Source organism: Dysidea avara, chromosome 10 (assembly GCF_963678975.1).
Source record: "Dysidea avara chromosome 10, odDysAvar1.4, whole genome shotgun sequence".
NCBI lineage: Eukaryota > Metazoa > Porifera > Demospongiae > Dictyoceratida > Dysideidae > Dysidea > Dysidea avara.
The window spans coordinates 8,102,606-8,126,633 of NC_089281.1; the positions used below are offsets into that span (position 1 = coordinate 8,102,606).

The following is a 24,028-nucleotide window of genomic DNA, read 5'->3' on the forward strand; positions in this document are numbered from 1 at the left end:
AATCCACGTGATAAGAAGCCGCATGTAATGTAATTTCCCGAACTTTTCCTTTTGCCGGTGTTTCACGTTGTGATATGAACGTGGTGTGAACAGTGTATTAGTTGAAAGAGTGATACAGGACCAGGGGGATGGCTGAAGTTGATCCAGTGGCTCTTCTTGAGTGGCTACAGGTCGACCAAGGAGATGACCGCGAAATTCAACTCCTGGCGCTCGAGCAACTTTGCATGATGTTGCTTATGGCTGACAACATTGACAGATGTTTTGAACTGTAAGCACATCCTCGCTATAAACTACATTTTTATGATGTCAATTTTTAGTTGTCCTCCGCGTATGTTCATTCCTGTCTTGTGTAAAATATTTTTGGACGAAGCGGCACCTGATCATGTACTCGAGGTCACGGCTAGGTCGCTGACTTATTACCTCGATGTGTCTGCTGACTGTGCCCGGCGACTGGCCTCAGTGGATGGCTCCTTGCAGGCAATTGTACAGCGAGTGGCCACTGTAACTATTGATAGTAGGCCAAGCAAGGATCTAGCTGAGCAGTGCTCGAAGGTGCAGAGTGTATGCTCATAACGTTTCCTTAATATGATGTACTTTAGGTGCTGGAGTTGGCAAGTACACGAGAGTCGGATAAGTTGTTTGAGGCAGGAGCGTTGGCTGTTGTGTTAACGTTTATGACAGAACATGGAGATAAACTACACAAGGATATCATGCTGTCCTGTATGTCCATTGTAACTAGATTGTGTGGCAGGCTGGAACCGGGTAATGAGTCATTGGACACTTGTGTTACGGCTTTGTCAAAGCTACTTGAACATGACGATCTGTCGGTATGTGTGTATGGTGTGTGTTGTGCATGTGTGTATGCTCAGCAAAAAATTATTAATGATTGGAATGTTATCATTATTGCAATGAAGTAAATTGAACTGAGAGTTCATAATATATTATGAGCTCTTGATGAAATTGATAGCGTCTGTGTTGCAGGTTGATTATCCCATAAAATTGTCACAGTTTTAAGTTGGTTGGTTCATGTCATTGTGGCAGTCAACTGGACTATTGACTTGTAGTACACAAGTTACATTACTATGGAGACCATTATACTAAAGATACACAACAAATTATCATGTATGCTTCATGGTAAACATCACACCTTGCACACACTGTCATTGTCACAGTGTGTTGGGTTGTAATAGAATTATTCATTGTTTTATTAACTTAAGCATAAAATATAAGATGACATGGAAAAGTTTGCAATAATTTTCGTAAAACTACAATACTCGGAAATAAAATTATAGTTATGAGGCTTAGTATCAGCGTAGAATGTAGTTTGTTGTGACTTGATAGAAATGATAGATGGTTGTTTGTGTATAAGAAAAGTATTTAGATGTTTTTGTCATATTAGCTGGAATTGAATTGTCATTTTCTTTGTCTGGGTAGAATTTCACAAGTTTCAATTAATTAGTTTTCTTTCTGTTTCCTATTCTTCATTTTTCTGTACAGATGGTAGAAGGTTCCATTCGTTGCTTTGTAAGTCTTGTGGATCGATTCACTCGTCGTGGTCATAACACAGATCTCCTCACAAGCAAGGGTCTCCTTACCATTCTCATTGGACGCTTGAGGACTACTCCACCAAAAGGAAGCATTGGAACAAGTGTTGGGCAAAAATCTCCAGTTCTTCTCACCAGTACAATCATCAACCTGTTAGTAATATTCTGTCGGAGGTCACGGACTGCAACTGAGGTAGGCACCCTGTCTTTGTGTGGGGTAGTGTGTCATTGTGTGTGTGTCCTGTTGGTAGGCACTTCTTGCTGCTAATCTATTGGATGCTCTAGCTATTGTGTTGAAGGGAGATGAAAGGTAATAGAAACCATTGACATGCGCATTTGTATTATTGACAACTCTGATATACCAACCCATTGAGAGGGATACTGTAGTGTTAATATACACTTGTATTTCAAATATGGTGCCACAGCATTTTAAGCAGTGGGAGCACCTATGTTATAAGTGTGCGTGGTGTCCTCATGTTATCTGGCTATTGTATTTATTGCACTTGTGTGCATGTATTCTCATAGACACTATAATTATAGTGCATATATGTATGTGTCTTGTGTAGACCAAATATACTACTGACATCAGTGTAGCATGCTTAATGCACACAAACACATCCACATAGTAGCGTCACTATGCTTATATTGCATGCACTTTTTCTCAATGAGCACAACACTGCACTGACAAACACATAGTATGCATACCAGATAGTCACACTTGAAACCCCAGAGGAATCCTTACCATAACAACAGAACCCATATGTACTACCTTTTACAGTTTGTTATTGGGTACACAGCATCCTTTACTCGCTTGTGAGCCCATCAATAACTTCTTATGGTGACTGCAGTGGGTTGACCATTATAGAAGTTGAGTTACACATATTTACATACAAAACATCATGATTGTCTCTGAATTGACAACCGATTCCTTGTAAGTTCTGCCAGCTGGTGTGTGAGAAAATTTTCCCTTGTTAAATCAGCCTTACTATTTGATGATATGGCAGATTATTACATCTTGCAGCCTATTCTTGTTCTGATGTGAAATGTTAATAGTGGCACTACCTCTGGTACCCCAATCCTTATTAACGAGGCATTGAAGTACACCCTATTGCTATAGATTATCTTTGTGTGTTCCCATCATGTAGGAATGTCTCGGATGCCTTGCGACTGTATGATGTTTTGTTAGTGATTGCCATTGAAGGTCGTGAAGCCTTGAAGAACCAGGTCGGTCCCTTTCGCCGGCTGGAGAGCTCCATGTCCGATCTATCCCATCGGCAAATCATCGAGCACATCCGAAGTGGAAACACTGATGAGTTTTTAGATATAATGGAAGCTGGTAAGTTTAAAAGATACACAGTATGTAGGCACTCCACATGTATGTAATTCTTATTCAAGGATTTGACATTAACTTTACTGATGATGTGGGGCAAACACTTCTCAACTGGGCATCAGCATTTGGCACAACTGAAATGGTTGAGTATCTTCTAGAGCAAGGTGCTGATGTTAACAAGGGCCAGAGATCATCTTCATTACACTATGCTGCCTGCTTTGGTAGACCCAACATTGTGAAGGTACCATAAAGTTAGCTAGCTAGAAATGTGTGTGCATGATTTGCTGTTGTTTTTAGTTGCTGCTTCGTTATGATGCCAATCCTGACTTGCGGGATGAAGATGGACAAACTGCTCTACAGAAGGCACAAGAAAGGGACAGCCAGTGGCACCAACAAGTGGCAGAAATACTTCGTGATCCATGTAAGAACTGAATAGAGGATATAAACATGTTTTGTTTACCATGATAGCGCACACATTTGTAGCCATATCTGTTTTGCTAGTTACTGCTGTTACTGCTGTTACTGCCTAACTCTATTAACTGTATTCAACTGTCTATATCATTGTCTGAGTTGTTATTGTATGGTATTGAAAAGTCCCATTCTATTATGTAGTACTCTATGAATTCAGTGGTCTGTATTGTGGTAATCATGTCTTCATATTTGTTAGCTGGTTACATTAACAAAGAATCACATAGCTCGGATTCTGATCATAGCTTCAGTGACCTTGAGGATGATCCACGCCCCCCGGAGGACAAGTTCCACCCACCTGTTGAGGGTGGAATCATCCAATCGTTGTCTCCAATTGACCAGAAGGCGCCAACTGCAATAGCGGATCTAGCGTCTGGTGATCCAGCTATGGCGGACATGTTACTGAGAAGCTTGCTACCTCTTTTCATCAACAATTTTTCTGCTACATCTAGTGCAGCCATCAGGTACCATAATATAACATGAGGCTGAAACGATGAAATCTTTTACCTTTGAAGCTTCCATTTGTTACTTACTTCATGTATGAATACAATTGATTGGTATACATTGTAATTGTCTCATCTATTGTTTACTACAATCCTTATGAGGAACAGGTCCTAAAATTAGAAATGTACTACTAAGGTATTTCAATGGGACAGGTATTGTGTGGCTTTGCAGTGCTGGTTTGACATGTCAAGTGTCTGTGGTTTGGAAGCTTTGGAAAATGTTTGAAGGTTCTGAAGTCATTTGTACAAGCTACATCAGAAGTTGGACATAGCAGTCTGCAGTGTTCACTGCAGTTTTTCCATTCAAATTTTACCAACAGCCAAGCCAAACAAAATTACAATTTACTGCAGAGCATTTGAACCATTAAGTAGTAGTACACTATAGCTCAACAGAATTGATAATAGTAATCACAAAGTTAGCACATCTTTCTCCTTGTGTGTATTCTGCAATACAAAATTCATGTACACCTGCAAGACAGAATCTATTTTAGCCTGAGCATTGTTATGCATATCCTTGATAGCATGTGAATTCTCTTGATCTTTGACTTTTCTGTTACTAGATTCCTAGATGAAAGAGTTGTACATGTAATTTAAGAAATTCTGTTTATTGAGTGGGTTAAAGCCCACATACTATTTGTAACCATATAAGGGTTGTTTATAAAAGTTACTATTAATGGATAGACTACATAAATGCCCAATTGTTTATTCCTCTTAAGATCAGCTTGCTAGAGTACAGGCCATTAGTGAAGCATGTGTAATATGGGAACATTGGGATCAAACAAGAAGTGTCTCATATTATCAAGGTGTCCTGGATTTTTCACTGTAAGCATGCTATACACAAATGTTTGAGGGAAAATTTTTTTAATAAATTTCACGAGTGATGACAGCTTTGCCATAGTCACCATTGATGTTTCAAGGATTTTGTGAATAAAATATATGAAAATTACGATACATATTAATTTTGTATTATGATGTTCTTGCTGTATCGCAATGACGATATTCTGCATGTCCACTTATCAATATTTTGATTGTACAATCGTGGAAATATGTAGGTCTGGGTTAACAGTGAGGCTGAGTTGTTTACCAGTTTCCTAGAGACTCTTCAGCCTTGTTATATAGCAGTGTAGTGGAGTAACAGCTAATACTAAAAACTGTCAACCATTTAATTAGACGTAGGATGACAAATGACACACAACTTGACTTAGCAGTAATCATTTACTTTATTGGACCTCAACCAGCTAAACTATGTGGCTATGACATACCGTACTTTGGTAGACTCCGTTTTGCTGTGGTGACATGTTGGTATTCTTTAGAGCGCCCAATATGGCGTCTATAACATCCTACAACTTATTTCATTTGGTTCCATGCTTTGCCACTACAATTCTGGTATTAGGTGCCCAAAGCTTATTACTACTATTGTACTCTTGTTTTAGCTCATTAGTATTCGGCACATACACTATCAAAGCTCTTACCAGATGCAGTAGTGTGAACTAGAGTCAATCAATTAACATCTCTAGTTGAATACAGTCTAAGGGATACTGAGGGTTTTTTAGCTCTAAGTGTTTGGATGATGTATAGGTATCCACATTAACAGGTTCCACATTAGTTTATAAATTGTACAGGACCTTGTTTTCTACTGATTATAGGGGGAGAAAAACAGTGTCTTTTCTTCACCAGGTGTGCTTTGCTGAAGGCTGTGCTAAAGATGTGTACATACGCAAACACTTCGATGATGATGGAGCAATTCTCTCGTGATGGGGATGGAACAACAGCTTCTAATTTGGCCACTCAACTGTGTGAGGTTATCTCTATGGTGATGATGGGGGAGGTGAGAATGGTATAAGAAATTGTCAGTGTTATGAGTTGTACTGTATACCTTTTTTATTCCCTCCATTTTAGTGTAGTATGTGACAATAAATATTTGTAATTATTTTCAGGATTCTTCTGCGACTCATTTGAGTGCACTGCAAATGATGGAGCAATTGTTGAACAAGGCTGGAGACATTTTCATTGGCCAGTTTATGCGTTTGGGTACCTCCGCTAAGCTGTTGGAATTGGCTGGGCCATCAGAGGACACTTCTGCTGCTTTATCTGCTGGTAACGTGGAAGCTGTGGCACAGGATGAACCAGATTTAGGATCCAGCAAGGAGCTGGACTTGGAAGCAAGCAAGGATCCAGAATCGGTATCTAGCAAGGAACCAGATTTGGAGTCCAAGGAACCAGAATTGGAATCTAGCAGAGATCCTAATTCCAGTATGGAACCCAAACTAGAATCTAGCAAGGAATCAGACTTGGTTTCCAACAAAGAACCCAGTTTGGAAGATCCAAATTTAGATTCCAGTAAGGAACCCAACTTGGAAGTAAGCAAGGAACCCAGTTCTGGCAAGGAATCAGAATTGACAACTACCAAGGAACCAAATTTGGAGTCTAGCAAGGAGCCGAATTCAGAAGCTACCAAGGAAGCAGGTGCAGAGGAGCCTAGTTTGGAATCTAGTGTGGACCCCAACTTGGATAGCAGTAATAGCAGTAAAGAGCCTAACTTGGAATCTAGCAAGGAATCAAACTCAGAATCCACCAAAGAAGCCGGGAAAAGTTCTGCAAAAGAATCTGATAATGAGTCTGTAAGGTTTTAACTTGCTTGTAATGGAATAGTAATTGATTGCATTGTGTTATTTATCCCCTACAGCAATCTCAAGCTGCAGCTGCTGCAGCAACTCCAGCACCTTCTCCTGCTATAACATCACTGCAAACAGGCCGCGCCTACCACTGGCACGACTGGGATGTGATCCGGTCAATTGACTGTGTCTACATATGGAATGAGTTCTCAGTATTGGAGTTAGCCAATGACAGCAATGGTTGGTTCCGATTTGTGGTCAACAATCGACTGGCCACCATGTACTCCAGTGGTAGTCCGGAAATCAGTCCCAATCCTTCAGAGAATGCAGCAGAGTTTTGTCACAAAGTTCAGCGGCTTTGTTCACGCATCCACTCAGGCGGAACATCACCTGCTGTTATCCTACCTGCACCAGGACCGACACAGTTGAAAGTTGGGAACTGGTGTATACAGTCGAAAAAGGAAGATGAGCTAACAATTACCAATATTGATAGTTCTAGGGTGAGTATACATGCACTCCTTTTATTTCATGCAAGAGTATACTTAACTAAGTACATATGATAATTACAATTAGTATTATTATTTAAATTCATGTAGATTTTATAAATACATTAAATATTTAATTAATTACAAGTGTATAAGTAGATACTGTATAGTGAAAAACTTTGGCGGTAAAAAACTTTGATGAATTTGGTGAATAGCATTCAATTCGCCAAAGTTTTTTTTGCCAATTATTTTAGATGATCATTGAGTCTCGCATTGAGTAACTAGAACTTGAGATGAAGGTGAGTTCATACCACCACGCAATAAAGATTGAACTGACTTTGGAGATCTTGATCTTCCGGCCTAGGGATGTGTCCCACAGTTGTAAGCACTCATGCAGGCCTTGGGATAGCATTTCCAACCGGCTCCTCATTCGCACGTTAGTTAGATCGTCGTCTTGTGGAGGATTTGGCCAAATACTTTGATATAAGTGATAATCTCTGCTACTGGAGTTGACTGAGAAGCAAATAGCTACGGTCGCTCTCGGCATTCGCAGGGGATAGAGAAGCACGTCCAGCCTTTGCTAGCACATCGCCAGATCAGTAGCTACAAAAGTACTGCCACAACAACAACGCTAGCTACCTATACACTTACTACTAGCTGTAACACTACTTAACTGATGAGTTGGCACCTTGTCGTTTTATCCTTACCGAGATCCTTATGTACTGTACAGTAAAAACTTTGGTGGTAAAAAAAACTTTGGCGAATATTATTTCAATCGCCAAAGTTTTTTCCGCCAATTTTTTTCAATAAGGGTTTCGTCACACTTTTTTTACCGTCAAAGTTTTTTACTATACGGTAATAAAATGTTTTTCTATGCTTTAGCAATGTACCACACTGTGTAAGGGACAACATGGGTTTATGTTTGAGTCTAACCGAGGAACATCTAATATGCTTAAAGCTGGAGCACTACAACTCCCCTTCGCACCTCCATGGTCTGAGAAGGCTAGCAGTGATATCCAAGCATCTTCTAAGAGCAAGACAGCATCCACTGCTGATAAGGTTTGTGAATACTCTCATCACCCACGTAAGACCTCAATATCTCAAACATTGGTAAATATGATTAAAACTTTTGTTCTGTACAATTTTACAGGGGTACCCTCTCCACTTTTATTACTTGGTGTGGAAGAAATCCATCTAGTCATTTTCTAGTTAGTAATTTAGCAATCTTCTTCTTTTCAGGTGAAGGAGCTAGCAAGGGGACTACACACTCAGCACTTCAGTTCAATTAATCCCGATGGTTGCTTAGGTACCTCTGAACTAGGCCGGGTAGTCCAGGACATGATTTCAGCTTGTCAGGGACACAACCTGGACACTGTGAGTAACTGTAAACTATTTTTGTATAACTAACTGTTTTATCACTTGACCAGACCATTGTTTTCTTCTCTCTTTTTTTGAGTAGAAGTTGGTGAAAATATGAAAATAGGTGAAGGCATTTTAATAGGAAGAGGGTATAGCTGGTCTGTACACTTAATTGTATACAACAACCATTTGTGCAAACTGCTGCCAGGAAGTTTATGAAAGTAGTTATGTTAATATTTTGATAAACTGGTATATAAGTCATGTTGAAGTATCCAAAAGGTGTTAGAGCATTGGTGAAGTAACTATGTGATTATTGTTCGGTTGCTGATCCTTCCTTCGTGTATGTTTGTTTGTTGTTTGATCTTACATGCCTGTTTGTTGTTGTTTTTTTGCAGGAGCTTGAAAATGGGGCTAATTGGGAGGAGCTACTGACGTCTGCTCTAACTCAGCTGGCTGCCATGCTAAACGATGAGAAGACACTCTCTGTATTTGAAGTGCAAGCAAGCAACTTGGTGTCAGCACTTCTAACCTGCTTCACCATGGTAATGTGTGTATAGTGTGTATAAGTCATAGGTGGTGGAAATGAGCTTTTGGGAAGGCAGGGCCATGGCTGGGTGGCCCAGAATAAGATCTGGCCTGTATTTCAGATACACTGTTTCTAGAAGAGCTCCAAAGCCACTCAATGATACCTATACTTTATGGACCAGTCTAATACTCTAATAGAGCAGTCAATGTGCTTCATGGTATTGTCATCTGAAAGTGTAGTTTGAAATTGGAAAATAACCTTTAAAGACTGAGCCGAATCTATTTCCCTGTGTATCTTGCACCACAGTACCAAACCTCCTCCAATTTTTAAAAGTAAAATAGTTGTATAACTTCTGGGAGAGCTGGGGCATAGATCCTTCTACTCCTACAAATTCACTACTTCCCTCATATCAATAACCCTGTACATAGTTCTTAACAGTCATGTTTTCATATGTGCTATCTCTAGAGAATGTTTCATGTGCAAGGGCCAAATGTCTTGTAAATTGAAGTTTGGCTTACATTTCAAGTGAACCATTTTGTCATCGTATGCTACCAATCATATCTTGTGAATTTTGAAATTTCTACTGTCCAAAGGATATATTTGCAAAAAAAAATATGTGTCTTTTGATGAAATGGTTTTACCTTATATGTGATCTCTAATTAGGGTGCACCAAACAAAGTACAACACAGATTAGGCTTATTCCAGAAGCTGTTTACTGAACAAGAGTCATACAGGTATGTCATGTTGTTTGCATGTGAGCTTCAACTGTACTACACACAGCCCTGCCCCTGTACTGGTGCACAAAATGGTCGGTGTTCTGGAGTCAATTGAGAAACTGCCAGTTTACTTGTATGAAGCAGCGTCAACATCAGCGTCCACTTTTAACCTGCAGGTATATATAGTCAATTTCTTATATCTAAGTAATCCATGTGTCTTGTATCTAAGTACTTAGTGTCTTGTATTTAGTGTGGGTGCTAGAATCTAAACGCAAATTTGCATTGTTGGTCTGTTAAATGTTTATAAAGGGAATTAAGTGCGTAACTAAAAAGTGATTAGGTGTGTACCTGGACTAGGTATATTTGCTTATCTACTTAGGTACTACAGAGATGTGTCCACTTGCAAGTTGAACGAGCAGCTGGTGAGAAGAACCTCATCGATCGTAATGGGTGTGGTTATAAGGTGGATCCCCTAACGTCTGTCCTCACATTAGAGAAACATTTACACACAATGGTAAGACTACTGTAGTATCTACCTGTATATACAGTTGATAGTGTTTGGGATATTTACAGTGGACCCCTTGGGTATCTGAACCCCCCTGGAGAGTGACCACGTGATGCTTAGATAGCTTAAAAGTCCTTACTATGAAACTGTCTTTTCCCTTATGTCAACGCCAAATTTAAATATTAAATGGATGGCTGCATTAGGCAGACGGGCAGATTTTACTCATAAAATGTGTGGCATTAATGAATGCATTATTGTTCCACAAAAATGGTCAACTGCTCTAATCCAACAATCATCTTGGCAACAGTGTTTCAAATAACTGATAATACAGATGACTGAGGGTGCCACAAATGATTTCATTTGCAAGGCCTATGGTATGTAGACATTGAGCTGGGTCTTCAAAAACATTTAATAACTCATGGATGCAATTAGATACGATCTTGAAATTTGGCTCATTTGTAGTACTGTGCTTGACCCACTAAAAATATTTCAAAACCTTTTTGTTCAAATGTCTGACATAATATTTATGGTCAATCAAATTTTTCACCATACATTTCCTGTGTGGAAGCCATAAAAGCGCAACATTCATTACAGCCCTTTCCCAAACTTGTAATAGAGCCAAACTGTTGTTGCACCTTTGCTGTCATCATTAATCATCTGATTGACTGAAATGTTTACTCTCTTGAAAAAAAATCCACTTTTAAGTTTTAGCTGTTTTTCAGGATCCAGCTCAACTTGTACATACTACTGTATAACTCTGCGTTGTCATGGTTTGAAACTTTCAATAAATCTACTTTCTATATATTTGCTTTGCATTTGCAAACTGGCTTCTGTGTTGTCATCAGACATCAGAAGACAGGATGGCAGTTGCTTTGGTGGTGTTTCTTTTGTTAGGGTACAGCTCTGGTCCTGTTCTTGTCTTGTCTGGTTACAATTTGCATGTCATTTTAAATTTAGGTGTGCGTTCTATTAGAGTTTTTGCAAAAAACATGGGCGATCCCTATTATGAACCCACTATCGTGGTTCATGATATAAGAATAAGTGAGACAAGTGACAAGCAACAAATTCTAAGCCATGTGGGGCATTTTTCTGTGTTTGTTATGTAAACTCTTGGGAATGGTCAGATGTACGGTCTTACGTACAGTTGAGCACTACCAGTGTAAGGCTGTCCGTGTTCATTACATAAACTCTTGGGAATGGTCAGACGTACCGGTCGGACGTACGAGTGACTACTGCCATTTTTGGGGCTCGCTCAGGCTCGCCCCAACAAGGTTATGTAGTGCACAAGTACCATTTCAAATTGGAATAATAAATTCGTGACTTTTTGAGTTCCAATGAGTGTTTGCTGCCTTTGTCTTTCATCTCCACTTTTACTGGTTCTTCACACAAGAATATCATACCGGGGAATTTTAAATTTTCCGAATAGTTACTTTGAGCATATTTAGATGCCACAAATTATTCAATGCTCGTTATGCTACTACTGTTAGAGGACTATGATTGGTTTGCTACAGGAGACAGAATACAGCGACCACGTCCACTTGCAATTACTGTGTAATGATTGGTTTGCAGAAAACAAGGTACAGTAACCGTGCCCCTTGATGTATCACTCAGAAATTATACTCTAATAAAGCAGTCACCGTAAAACATGTACAATATTTATAGAGGACAGCCACTATGTAATGATAGCTTTGCTAAACAAATAATGTAAATTATTAATTTAAGTAGGGATCCAAACGAAAAAAAGCTTGAAGCAAGATATGAATATGATGGCAGGATCAAGTACATTGAATCCTATGGAGAAGGGAGTATGCACTACTAATGTTATGGGCGAAATTCAAACATGGCATCTTGTGCTAGTGACGTATATCATAAGTTACATCATTCTTACGTGCAACAGGGATGCACAGAAAATGAGCTGCTACTCCATCGTTTTGTATGAAGGCAACAAGGCTGCTTTGTTGGGAAGTCCGTCAAGTTGAAGGAGCAGCTTGGAATAGTCCACTTGAGTAATTCTATGTCACTAGCAAATGTATAAAGGCTTGTCCACTATGTCTGTGCTACCATTGTTCCATTGTACCATTCAACTAGCTTCAGTGTGTAGTGTCAGTAATGTGACCTACTTAAGCATGCACCTCTGAATAAAATGTTATTTTTTATACTACACGGCAGCCATGTTTGAATTTTGCTGTTTACGGAGTTTCATGCTCCCTTGTGATTCAATGTACTCCTGATATGACATATCAATGTTACGTAACATGTCAATGTAGAGATTTTCTCCATTTAACTATATGTAATACAATCATTAATATATCTTGTTTCACTACTGATATTTTGACTTTAATGCCAATGTTCTAAGAAAAATACATAACCATGCTGAAGAATTTATTAACTGATTACAGTAAAGTAGTGTAAAAATTTCCTTCATTGTCAGAAGACAGGATGGCCGAGTGGTCTAAGGCGCTGGTTTAAGGCACCAGTCACTTTGGTGGCGTGGGTTCGAATCCCACTCCTGTCATTGTTTTTGTTTGTCTTTTTTCTCCACGTCTAGTTATTTGTTTTTAATCTTTGTTATCCCCAGGTTGCTAAGCAATGGTATGATTATGAGAGGGAGTCGTTCCACTACATTCAGTTGGCAAGGCAACCAACTTCTCCACTGGTGTTCCAACATGTAACAGATTTTGACCAAAATGGGATCCTCTACTGGATAGGCACCAATGGCTGGTAAAGAAGGTAGCCAATGTAATTAATTCTTACTAATCATTTTGTAGTACTGCTGACTGGGTGAACCCAGCAGCGTTTAAACTGATAGCATTGAGCACTTTGGATGGTCAGTATCTACCTTATGGTAGAATTGAAGATATGGTTGGGCGCGATACTGTTCCACGAAATTGTCACACCAAGGACAACATGTAAGTTTGTTGTTGAATTGGTGGGGCTTGTGTGTTTTCAACTTATTTGAATCTGTAGCGTGTATGTGTGTTTTTTGTTGTTGTGTTTATTGGTTTGTTGTTTACAGTAACGCTTGGTTTACTGTTGATATTGGGCTGCTGGTGATACCAAGTTGTTACACATTACGTCACTCTCGAGGATATGAAGGGTATGTAATTACCTCCCTGTGTTGGTGTAATTTGCCGAGCTGCATGGTCCCTGTATTTCTGATGTATCAGTGTTGCTGAAGTGTGTACATGATTGTCTATTTGTACAAAAAAATGACCCTCTAAGTGAACTCTGCTTATCTGTATGAAAGTTCAGGATATGATTGCCACAACCTTGAGGTTAATGTAGCCAATAGTTGATGGTGACTCACTAATAATTAACACATGCTCCATACTCACACACATAAACTTGTGTGCAAAAGAAAAAAGGTTTTTTAAGGACAGGAAATTATACTGCGTCAGTAGTCAATAATTTAACGTAGGACTTACCATAATTGAAGCACGTAATCCATTTCACTTTCACATTATTATAGTTTCTGCTCATCAAATTTGATGGTGGGTAGCAATGTTTTGCATATTTCAACTTTCAGATCAGCTCTTCGTCATTGGCAATTTCAAGCATCCAAAGATGGTGATAATTGGATCACACTTCAATCTCATGACGATGATACCAGTCTGAATGATCCAGGGTGAGCAAGTGGTGTTGTAACATTTTCAACATATCAGTATTATTTATGTTACATTCGGTGAAACAAAATTATTTTTGTGCTGTACACAATCGTATGAATTGTTTATTGTGTATGTTGCTGAGTAAGTTAACATGCATGCACCACTGTATTGCAATAAATTGTATACTGGCATTCATATGCACATTATTCCTTATTAAGGTCCACTGCATCTTGGCCTGTGGAGCCTCCCTCTGATGATACAGAAGGATGGAGGTACTTCAGGATCAAGCAGAACGGGAAGAACTCCAATGGACACACCCACTACCTGTCGCTGTCTGGCTTTGAGATCTACGGTGAAGTGAAGGGCGTGTCAGATAAGGATCTCGGTAAGGTCATTACTATGGGATGTGATGTAATAGTATGTCATTATTGTAGGGATGGCAGCAAAGGAGGCCGAAGCTGCTGTACGGAAAATGAGAAAGCACATCCGTCAAAATGTATGAACTAATATCTCATCTAGCAGTCACTTTCTTAATAATGCCACGAGGCCATTTGTTTGTCCCCATTAATGAGGTTTCTACTTGTGAAGTCTTCCTGTATGTATTTCCTCTCACAGGTACTAAAGGACATGGTAGTTGGAGCCAGGGTTGTCAGGGGTGCTGATTGGAAGTGGCGCAACCAAGATGGCCGACCACCTGGAAAGGGCACAATCACTGGAGAGCTAAGAAATGGTGAGAGAGAAGCAGACCAACAAAAGTTAAGATACTTTGGGACACATGATAGGTTGGATTGATGTGACATGGGACCATGGAGGAGCTAATTCGTATCGTATGGGAGCTGAAGGACGTTATGATCTGCAACTTGCAGATAATGAGGGTGTGGCTCAGGAACAGGAGACATCTGCAGAGGCATCACAAAATGAGCAGCAGCAAGAGGTATGCTGAATACTTTTGGGTGGGGAGGGGGTGTGAGCTAGTAATCAGTATGGTACTGTATGTCTTTGATGATTGACCTAGTAATCACAAGGCTCCAGTGCATTGTTGTTTCCTTCAGCATGAAACTTTGTTTTCTTGTACAAGAAACATTGCTCCAGTCCACTCAGTTGTATTGATGGGAACTTAGTGTTAACTGGGAAGCAAATGCCAATTGTCCACGTCTCATATGATGAGTTGTCGCACATGAGACATGGTACAGCCTCCTAGTCCTAACCTCCAGAGGATTTTCCCTCACTGATTCATACAAAGCACCCAAGTTGTGCTTTTTCACTGGTTATAGACGTGAATGCCGTACAGCATGAGTGTGGGTGTAATAAATTATTTACACTGTGGTCATTAACATATATCAATATGCATGAGATCAGTCATGTCAGTGGAAGTTTCAAGAGATCCTGTGTGGGTGTGTTGGTGTGTGTTATCATGTGTAGGTGCTGAACTGAAAATTGCCATTTAACGTGTATGGGGAGGATAAGTGTGGGTGTTTAGGTACCTGGTACAAACCCAAAATTAAAAGCAAGACCTCATTAATAGAGCCATCGATCTTCATGTACAGTATTTTTGTGTATTAAGCTGCTATCAGTTGCCATGTACATTAACACTGTATGTATTTGAGTAGGTCCACATGTTCAAAAATTTCCTTTGTGTCTCACTATCAAGTTTATGTACAGGAACTTTGCTAAATCTAACTATCTGAATAAGAAAGCACAGGTCCCAAGAGATCTGGGTGGCTTTTTACATATAAAAGAGGAAAACCTCTACATGTATAATGTGCCAAGGACAGACCCAAAACTTCTTTGTTTCACAGTGGCCATTATGGAGAGGTTCAATTTGTACTATAAATGTATGTCATGTGTTTTTCCTGACAATGTATCATGTAATCGTATAGGCTATCAAGATGGCTTTAAAATATTACTATATATAATAGTTTGGGCAGGTGCAGTGGGTGGATGTGGTGTGTCATTTAATGGGGTATACTATCACAAATATTATATTGATTATGTCATCATACAGGATGATTATGACTCCAGTGATGATTGTAACGATGCTGCTGATGAGGAGCCACACTTGTTGGAAATGGAGATGGGATCTAGTGAAGATGAGGATGACGTACGTATACATCATGTTCTGTATTGACCTTTGATAATACTGCAAGTGTATGATTAAGGTACACTGTAGTCCTGTAACTCAGATTTTTTTTAGCAATGCTACCCCATCCTGTTTTCATGCCATCCTGCAACAGTGCATACCTCTTGCATACTACCTGATAGCAAGATAAAAAATATCCTGGCATAATGATTTGCCATATAAGGCAGTTTTCGTATTATCAAAGAAGAAACCATTCAACTATTGTGCTTTACAAAACAAATGGCTGTTTTTTCTCAATTGAACACTGCATGGTAACTAAAGAAACTTGAGTTTTAATACTACCAAAATATTTTGCATTTGATGGTTTAGCCACATCCAATTTGGGCAAATGGTAGCATTTACAAGGTGAATTTCAGTTCTAAATCAATACCACTGTCCATTCTTTGTGTGGTAACCAAGCGATATAATATAACTGACCTCTTCAATGCTTTTGGTTAACCACCTTGTTCCAGTATATTACCACATGTTTCTATAAATAACTATGTGGCTCTACCCACAAAACTAAGACACTCATCCATATATGGTGAAGTATTTGATATGTTACCAAATTTGAATTTGTATCCATAGTAGTTACACCTACAGTATTGTAAGAGATAGTGTTAAAACAGAATTACAGGATGTTTGTAAGACAATAACAAAATTGTTTATTAGCAACTGGTGTGTGTAAATATACTGTCAGGAGGAATAACTAAGGTATTGATTACACACTGGCCTCTTGCAGACCCCTAACTAGTGAAGTACCATTGCTTTAGAAATTTTGATGTCTGTAAGTTTGTGTCTCAATTACAGCTTGTAAATAAAGCTTCAAAATATAAACTGTAAAGCAGCTGAAGAGTAAGCATTTTCAAATTGTTGTCATTTCTATCTACCTGGGGAGCCTCCAAGCTACTTACAAACTGAATAATATTGTTTTGTTGCTATGGAAATACAGTGAAACCTGTTTAGCAGGTCACTACATAATAAGGTTACTGGTCAGTCCACCTTCAAAATTCCCAAAAGACCTGATTCATATACTGCGGTTCTATGAGACCTTGCGCGACAACAAAACATCACGTGCGATAATTATAGTTTGAACTTCAAAAATGAATTGATTTGATTGGACGAAATCTTGTACACGTGATTTTCGCTTGTTTTGTTGTCGCGCAAGGTCTCTTAGAACCGCAGTACATAGTGACCTGCTTGATGCAAGTCGCCTGCTTAGTGTGGTCAGGAAATTCTGATACAATTAGAGGCAGGCCTTTGTAATGACTTGAGTAAAATCATTGCTATAAAGTTCTGCTGCTAATAACATTTACATGTATAGCCTTGTTTTCCTGCCTTTTGGAAGTAATTATGACAACCAAATTAGTTAGCAGGCCACCAAACATATTCATAGCTCTGTTAAGTATGCTTGGGTTAGGGAGTTTGCAAGTGTGGCCAAAATCCCTTACCTTGTCAAGGTAAGCAACTAGTGTAGAACTGTGGAAGAAGCCTTGTAGTTATTATCTAGAGATTTCAGTTAGTGTTTAAAACTTCTACTTTTATGGAAGAAGCATATGTTCTTTGTTTACTGGTGCTTGACAATATGAATGCCACTTCTATTGTATATGATCGTGTCACTTCTATTGTATATGATCGTGTTGGTATGTGTGTCCATGTGAAAACACTTGCCATTCCTTGTGTACTAATGTGTACTAATGTATTTCTATTGAAATAACATTGTGGAATTCCATTAAAATTGATACAGTGAAATTGAGAAAGGAAGCATGCTTCCTTTCAGTGGTAACTACCACACACCACAAGACTATCAACTGTTTTATTATTTAGTGGTCAGTCAAATGACAGGTAGAGGTAAGTAAGCACATGACAAATCTCAATGTTTACTTGCTGTACCACTCATTCGACGGGCTTCCTTTGTGTACAAACCATGAGTCAGTTTAGCATGTGTTTTATGCATTTCCTGTGAATTAAAATGATGTAATGAATGTTTCCAACTAAAACTTTTTATTGTCATTGTTTACTGTATAGGGTGGTGTAGTGTTGTCCCACAAGCGGCGAGCTTGGTTGGATAATGTGATGTTGAAGAGACAGTCCAGTGCTCTAGTACCGATATTTGATCCACGACCGGGCAAAGCAATCATTCCAACCCTTGTAGATATGCCTATACCTACACCTGGTGTGTTTGTGTGTTGTGTGTAGCATGCATGTGTGTATGTGTTTGTGTAACGCTGTGTGTCACCCGTAGTGTGTGACCTTTTATAATATAGTAGTATATGTGTCTGGTGGATGTGCAATCATTTATAGTACTGTTATTGTGTTACAGAGTCACAAGCTGCCACTCTGCTTCTGTCTAATTCCTCTCAACAGTCAACAGTTGTTAGGGAACAAGTTTCACTAGTGTTAAAGGTAAGTGCATACTAGTATGTGTGCAAGCATGCGTGTGTGTGTGTGTGTGTGAGCTATGATGTTGCTTCTCTCATGTCAGCTGGATAATGTTGAGTTACCCATGGATGATTCAAGCAAGACGTTGTTTTATTACATTCAGAAGTTAATTTTGAAACTAAAGTCAGATAAGTACAAACGAGTCTGGGACCACACATTTACGTACGTGAAAGTTGCTCATTTTATCTGCTGCTTGCTTCTTGACTGGTGTACATGTATATAATTTAACCATCTCATAAAATTTGCTATGTGTACATTTTTAATTTCTTTTCTCATACAGTGTGATATATCAGAGTAATGATCAGGTGTGCAATGACAAGCAGATGAAGCCCCTCTGGCCGGTCAGCCATGTTGAACAACACCTTGGCTCATCGGTGCTGCCAGAACCAGCTCTGATTGGCTATCTGCAGCACAATGCCTCAGGGGAATGGCTCCGCAAGTGGAAGCTCCACGGCACAAGTGGACTGGCTACCAACAAGAGCACCATGCTAGCAGCATACAAGGTGAATGATATGCACATACAGTACAGTGGATCCTAAATAATGTACAACTTAGGTTCTGTGTTCATTGTTAGGACTTGTTTCCTTGTATTTAGAAACATGTAATGTGAAAATGTCATGGGTTGTTGACCTTTTCTCTTCAATGAATGTACATGCTGCATGTTAGCAAAGAGGTGTTAGATTCCTATGCATCTTGTAAAATCCGGAACTGAAATCGCTGCAGCAATTCTTTTATGTTCATTGTGGTTTTATCCTGAAATGTCTTTTATTTTACTGAGTGTTTTCGTTTTATAGGGAAATTCCTAGTAGCAAAATACATTATTATTGTACAGTAGATAAGTTTCAGCTCTTTACCAAACATGTGTTTTTTTTTGTTTTTTGTGAATAGCCAACTTTCCAACTATTCAATATTTAGTTCTATTTTTCACTTTTATTGACATTTCACAGTGTTGACAAAATATTGTGTAGTCATCTCCAAAATTTTAGTATGTGAATAAATTATATAGTACTATTACAGGACTATTGTGGTAACAGGAGGTCACGTGATGATGCAGAAGATGATGGAGTACTGTCATCACTCTCAGAAGTGTTGACAGTTCTTCAGCTGCTTTACAAACTAGGTACGTCAGAGCAGGGAGAATTGCTATCCTTGAAACCGGAAGACTTTCACTGCCACAAACTTATCAACAAGATCAGTAAACAGCTTCGGGTATGTCAGTGTAACCACCTTGCTCCATCTACAGTCATGTTATGTTTTTGTTTATGTCACCAGGACCCCCTTGTGTTATGCAGTGGTTCTGTACCCACGTGGTGTCGTATTCTGTGCACACAACAACCGATGCTTATACCGTACAGTGTTAGACAGGATCTGTTTGCATCCACTGCCTTTGGTGTATCAAGGTAGTAATATTGTTTAAACTTCTTTGTATGTTGATGTATGTGGTTTTTACTATCCACTACCTTTTGGATAGCTTTTTTTCCACTATATGTGCCACTGTGTTATTTTCATATTTGCAAGCTTTCATGCAAAGTTGAGGTCGGAATACAATAAGGAAAACAGCCTTTTTGGTGTAGTCCCAAACATTTTGTAGAGCAAAGATTCATAGCCAACTGCTGGTGTATGGGGAAAGGTTTAACAGGAAAGGGAGTAGTGAAAGTAAACACAAAATTATTTTGCTTTATGTCAGTGCACTCTGTAGTATGTGTGTGCATGTGTGTTGTCTGTGAAGGGAAAGTACATTAATTTCGGTGCCAATGGTCCACTCACAATTAGTATAACAATAGTAGGAGTGCTATTATAGTATACCATCACCTCTCAGTATTGATATTGTGGGTAACTTGTTTATCATAACCACTTGTGTTTAGAAACCACCGTCTTTAAAAGGGAAGCAACACAAGCACAACAATATTGTCATACCATTTTAGTTTTAACATAAAACCATAAGCACAAACAAAAACATTAAGAAATGCCTCAGTGGTAGACTGTAAAAACTATCAAATAAAACATAGACCTTTATATGGTGTAGCAATGTTCCTAAATAAGAAGTGAATCAATTGATGTACCTTAAATGACAGCTTAGTTTAGTTTTGTGGATGAAATCAGTTTCAAATTATAGGCAATTATTTGACAAGTGACCAAAAAGACTGGCAAGGTATTTGTTGGTGAATTTATGACCAAAATAAGAGCATTACGTAGACAATGACAGTTAACTTCTCGGTGAACTTGTGAATCACTATATATTTGTGTCATTTGAAATCACAGTTTAATCTTACAGTTTTAAACAAAATATAATCATCAAATTTCAGTATACTTTGTTACTTATCTTCCCTCATCACAAACGTTAGACATGTTTAGTAGAAAGTTCTGTTAACCAGCTGATGTACCCAGTAGGCCAGTACACTATATAATTAATTTTTTTTTTAGGTCATGCACCTGAATACACTGTAAACTGGTCACTTTTTGTACAAATCTAGTTGTGCATAATTTTCAAATGTTTGATAAAGCTCAATGGTCACTGCTTCAACCACATTACTAACCAAGTGGTTTGTTGGTAGGCTCCTGACTTGATTAACCAGTTTTGGGAAAATTCTGCGGGTGCACAAAATCAAAACTACTGATACAAATCGTTAGCAGCACTTTTTTTTCACCTTTATCTTGTTACTATAGCTATAATGTCTGTTTCTTGGAAGTTGCATATCTTGAGTTGTGTAGAAGTAATGGATCACTGTAAGCCAGGCACACTGCGGCACTTGAGAAGTGGCTGCTAACAATGGCCTTGAAATTAACAAGTTTTAGTTGAACTGTTAGATTTTTGTGAAAATTTTATCGTAACAGTTTCTGGTGAAATCCTTTCCTTAGGGTTTAATACACAGTATGAAAATTTGATGGGAAAACTATCATGGTTACTCAATTGTCATACAAGAAATTTGCGGGGAACATATTTGTAGTAGTTACATATGTAATGTTTTCTACAAGGCCGGAATTGAGTAGAATACTAGGTATTTATTTTGAGTTGATAATTCTTTGTGAAGGCACAGGGGTCTGAGTCTAGTATGAACATACACCAATAGTAAGGCTGTATCTTTTTTTTTTTACTGTGATAAAAAGAACAGGTGAAGACATTTGCCTTGTAGTTGGACCTCAATATTCCATAGTGGTAACTATATTAGACTGTTTGTCCAAAGTAACCATATGCTTTTGGCCACACACACACACACACATGTAGATATTGCCAAATAACAACTTTTCTATTATGGGGTATATAAAGCCTATAACTCCTCATTCCAGTGATAGACAGTCTGTCTCTGGGGCTATATAGAACAATAAATTGGTTTTACTGGTTTTATACGTCCTCACACAGTAAGGAGGTTTCTGTTTAATGGACACAGCTTGTACACATTGCTTTGTGTTTGGTGTAGACAGACAACAGACCTGTTGCTTGTTGGCATAGACAGCCAATGGTGTAATTAAATACTTTGGAATTTCCTTTGGCTCATTTGTTTATTGCTGCTTTCTTTCCCAAATATAAGGGTGTTTTTTTTGTAGTGTGGTATTCTATTTCTCCTGTATATATCCTTCTAACATTTTTATTCACTGAAGTGATGTGTTTCACAATCACAGACCAACAGACTTCTTCACTTTTTAAAGATTTTTTTTCTTGCAGGTCAATTGTTTGGATTCAAGCTCAGCGGGATAAACAGCTGGAGCAGATGAAAGGAAGCACTCCTCGGAAAGATGAAACCCATGAATATCGTGTTGGTCGGTTGAAACAAGAAAAAGTTTCAATACCTCGAGGAGACAATGTTAGGATTAAAAATAATTCCATAGGTGTGCTTGCTTTAAAGATTTTTATTTTAGTTATTAGACTGGTCAGAGATAGTGTTACACAGTCATGCAGCTAAAAAGTCTATGCTAGAGGTGAGGCAGTGGGTGGGGCTCAATTCCTGCATTGCTCACATGTTGCTGTCAGGTTGAGTACATCAATGAAGAAGGAACAGGACTTGGTCCCTCATTAGAGTTCTACACTTTAGTATCAGCCGAGTTGCAACGACATGATCTAGGATTATGGGTGTGTGATGATAATTATCACGACGAGTTGGAAAGAGAGGTACGTGTTTCTTGATTACAATGGCTGTTCAGATTTGTGGTCAGGTCGATATTGGTGATGGGATGAAACCAGTGGGATATTATGTACAGCGATCATCAGGGCTGTTCCCTGCTCCATACCCACAAGACCATTCCAAGTTGAAACGTATTTGTCAGTTGTTTCAGCTACTTGGAATGTTCTTAGCCAAGTGTTTACAAGATGGTCGATTAGTGGATATACCGTTGTCAAGATCATTCTTCAAGTTTATGTGTGTTTCACATGCAACAGAAACTGATGATGTTTATCAAATAGAACAATCCATTGAAGAAGGACCAACTAATGAAGACGATGTGAGAGTTGATAGTAATATTGACAACCAGACACGATCTGATCAAGAACTTACTGATAAAGAAGTTGCGTTTCAAGAAATGTTACTTGATAGCTCATCTGATAAAATAATGACAGCTGCTATGGCAATGGATGATGTGTGTGCATCCACTGCAGGAGACCCTGAGAAGGGTGTGGCTGAAATAGAGTCATGTGAGCAAGTACAAAGCAGTACTGTGGGCTATTCATCATATGAACTACCATGGTATCGTGGCATTTTGGACACACAAGATTTTGAAACTCTTTACCCTCAACATGTAAAGTTTCACCATCAGTTATTACAACTAACTCATGAACGTAACAAAATACATGAAAACTCCCAACTGACTGATATTGAAAAATCAAAAGCTGAGGGAGAATTATTATTACAGGTAGAAGGCTCTGATACTCCTGTAAGACTAGAAGACCTTTGGTAAGTGAAGGCTGTACAAAATTCCACTATCTATATATTACCTTATATAGCCTTTCAATGGTATTCCAGCCATCCTCAACAGTCTATGGCTATACTGAACACCCATTAATAAAAGATGGAGACAAAGTGGTATGTGAATAACCAAGTATCAATTACAACAAGCATAACAATGCTATGTTCATTCCATTCAGGAGTTGAATGTTGGTAATGCTGAACAGTATGTTCACTTAGTACAGGATTTCTGTCTGGATACTGGAATTAGGCACCAATTAAATGCTTTCAAGAGTATGTTTGTTATGTTGATAACAATGTGAATGTGACACTTTTTATTCACTCTAGGCGGCTTTTCTCGTGTGTTTCCATTGGAAAATTTATACTTATTTTCTGCGGATGAACTACAGCTTTTGTTGTGTGGTGACCAGGCGCCTAGTTGGACGAGAGAAGATCTACTACATCACACGGAACCCAAGAATGGCTACACACGAGACAGCCAGGGCTATCTTATGTTTATCGATGTGGCCATGGATATGGATGCAGATGAAAGAAAGGTACATTGGACATAAAACAAGCTGTCTTTATTTGTGTTCTTTTTATAGAATTTCATTCAGTTTGTGACTGGTAGTTCTTCACTGCCTCCTGGTGGCTTGGCTAACTTGCATCCAAAATTGACTGTTGTACGCAAGCACTATGAAAATGAACATGTCCTACCTTCTGTCAACACATGCGTCCACTACCTCAAGATCCCAGAATACCACAGCAAAGAAATACTAAGAGAACGATTACTTGTAGCATGCAGGGAGAAAGGTTTTCATCTGAACTAGTTAATGTACTGTATAGATGTTAACTTATTTTGATCTGTCCCACACACACATGCAAATTCCACATACAACTAAAAATATTCCAATAAAAGTTGTTTTGTTCTGAA

The 24,028-nt window shown here is 38.7% G+C and overlaps 1 protein-coding gene and 1 non-coding gene across 2 annotated transcripts; both read left to right on the forward strand.

Moving 5' to 3' along the window:
• Nucleotides 1–18: 18 nt before the first annotated feature.
• LOC136268328 (E3 ubiquitin-protein ligase HECTD1-like) lies at nt 19–24,028 on the forward strand. Its single transcript, XM_066063630.1, has 41 exons — nt 19–268; nt 318–552; nt 600–827; nt 1,498–1,737; nt 1,796–1,854; nt 2,690–2,880; nt 2,940–3,115; nt 3,172–3,295; nt 3,542–3,806; nt 5,523–5,673; nt 5,783–6,466; nt 6,532–6,960; nt 7,828–8,004; nt 8,185–8,319; nt 8,700–8,846; nt 9,494–9,564; nt 9,611–9,722; nt 9,926–10,060; nt 12,630–12,772; nt 12,820–12,960; nt 13,068–13,148; nt 13,578–13,676; nt 13,875–14,041; nt 14,091–14,152; nt 14,272–14,386; nt 14,439–14,590; nt 15,662–15,757; nt 17,804–17,951; nt 18,099–18,181; nt 18,261–18,379; nt 18,498–18,720; nt 19,235–19,426; nt 19,490–19,617; nt 21,882–22,020; nt 22,076–22,135; nt 22,188–22,325; nt 22,370–23,103; nt 23,154–23,232; nt 23,295–23,388; nt 23,443–23,651; nt 23,700–24,028. The coding sequence occupies exons 1-41, from the start codon at nt 129–131 to the stop codon at nt 23,922–23,924; spliced, it is 7,326 nt and encodes a 2,441-aa protein (XP_065919702.1). The 5' UTR covers nt 19–128; the 3' UTR covers nt 23,925–24,028.
• On the forward strand, nt 12,485–12,566 carry Trnal-aag (transfer RNA leucine (anticodon AAG)). The gene has a single exon. It is a non-coding gene; the product is annotated as a tRNA-Leu (tRNA).

What these genes read in the sequence shown, in the direction of transcription:
- LOC136268328 (XM_066063630.1), top strand. Translation starts at nt 129, where the DNA reads ATGGCTGAAGTTGATCCAGTGGCTCTTCTTGAGTGGCTACAGGTCGAC. An exon ending in ACCAGTCTGAATGATCCAGG is followed by an intron (nt 13,677 to 13,874) that starts GTGAGCAAGTGG and finishes TTCCTTATTAAG; the next exon opens with GTCCACTGCATCTTGGCCTG. An exon ending in GAAAGCACATCCGTCAAAAT is followed by an intron (nt 14,153 to 14,271) that starts GTATGAACTAAT and finishes TTCCTCTCACAG; the next exon opens with GTACTAAAGGACATGGTAGT.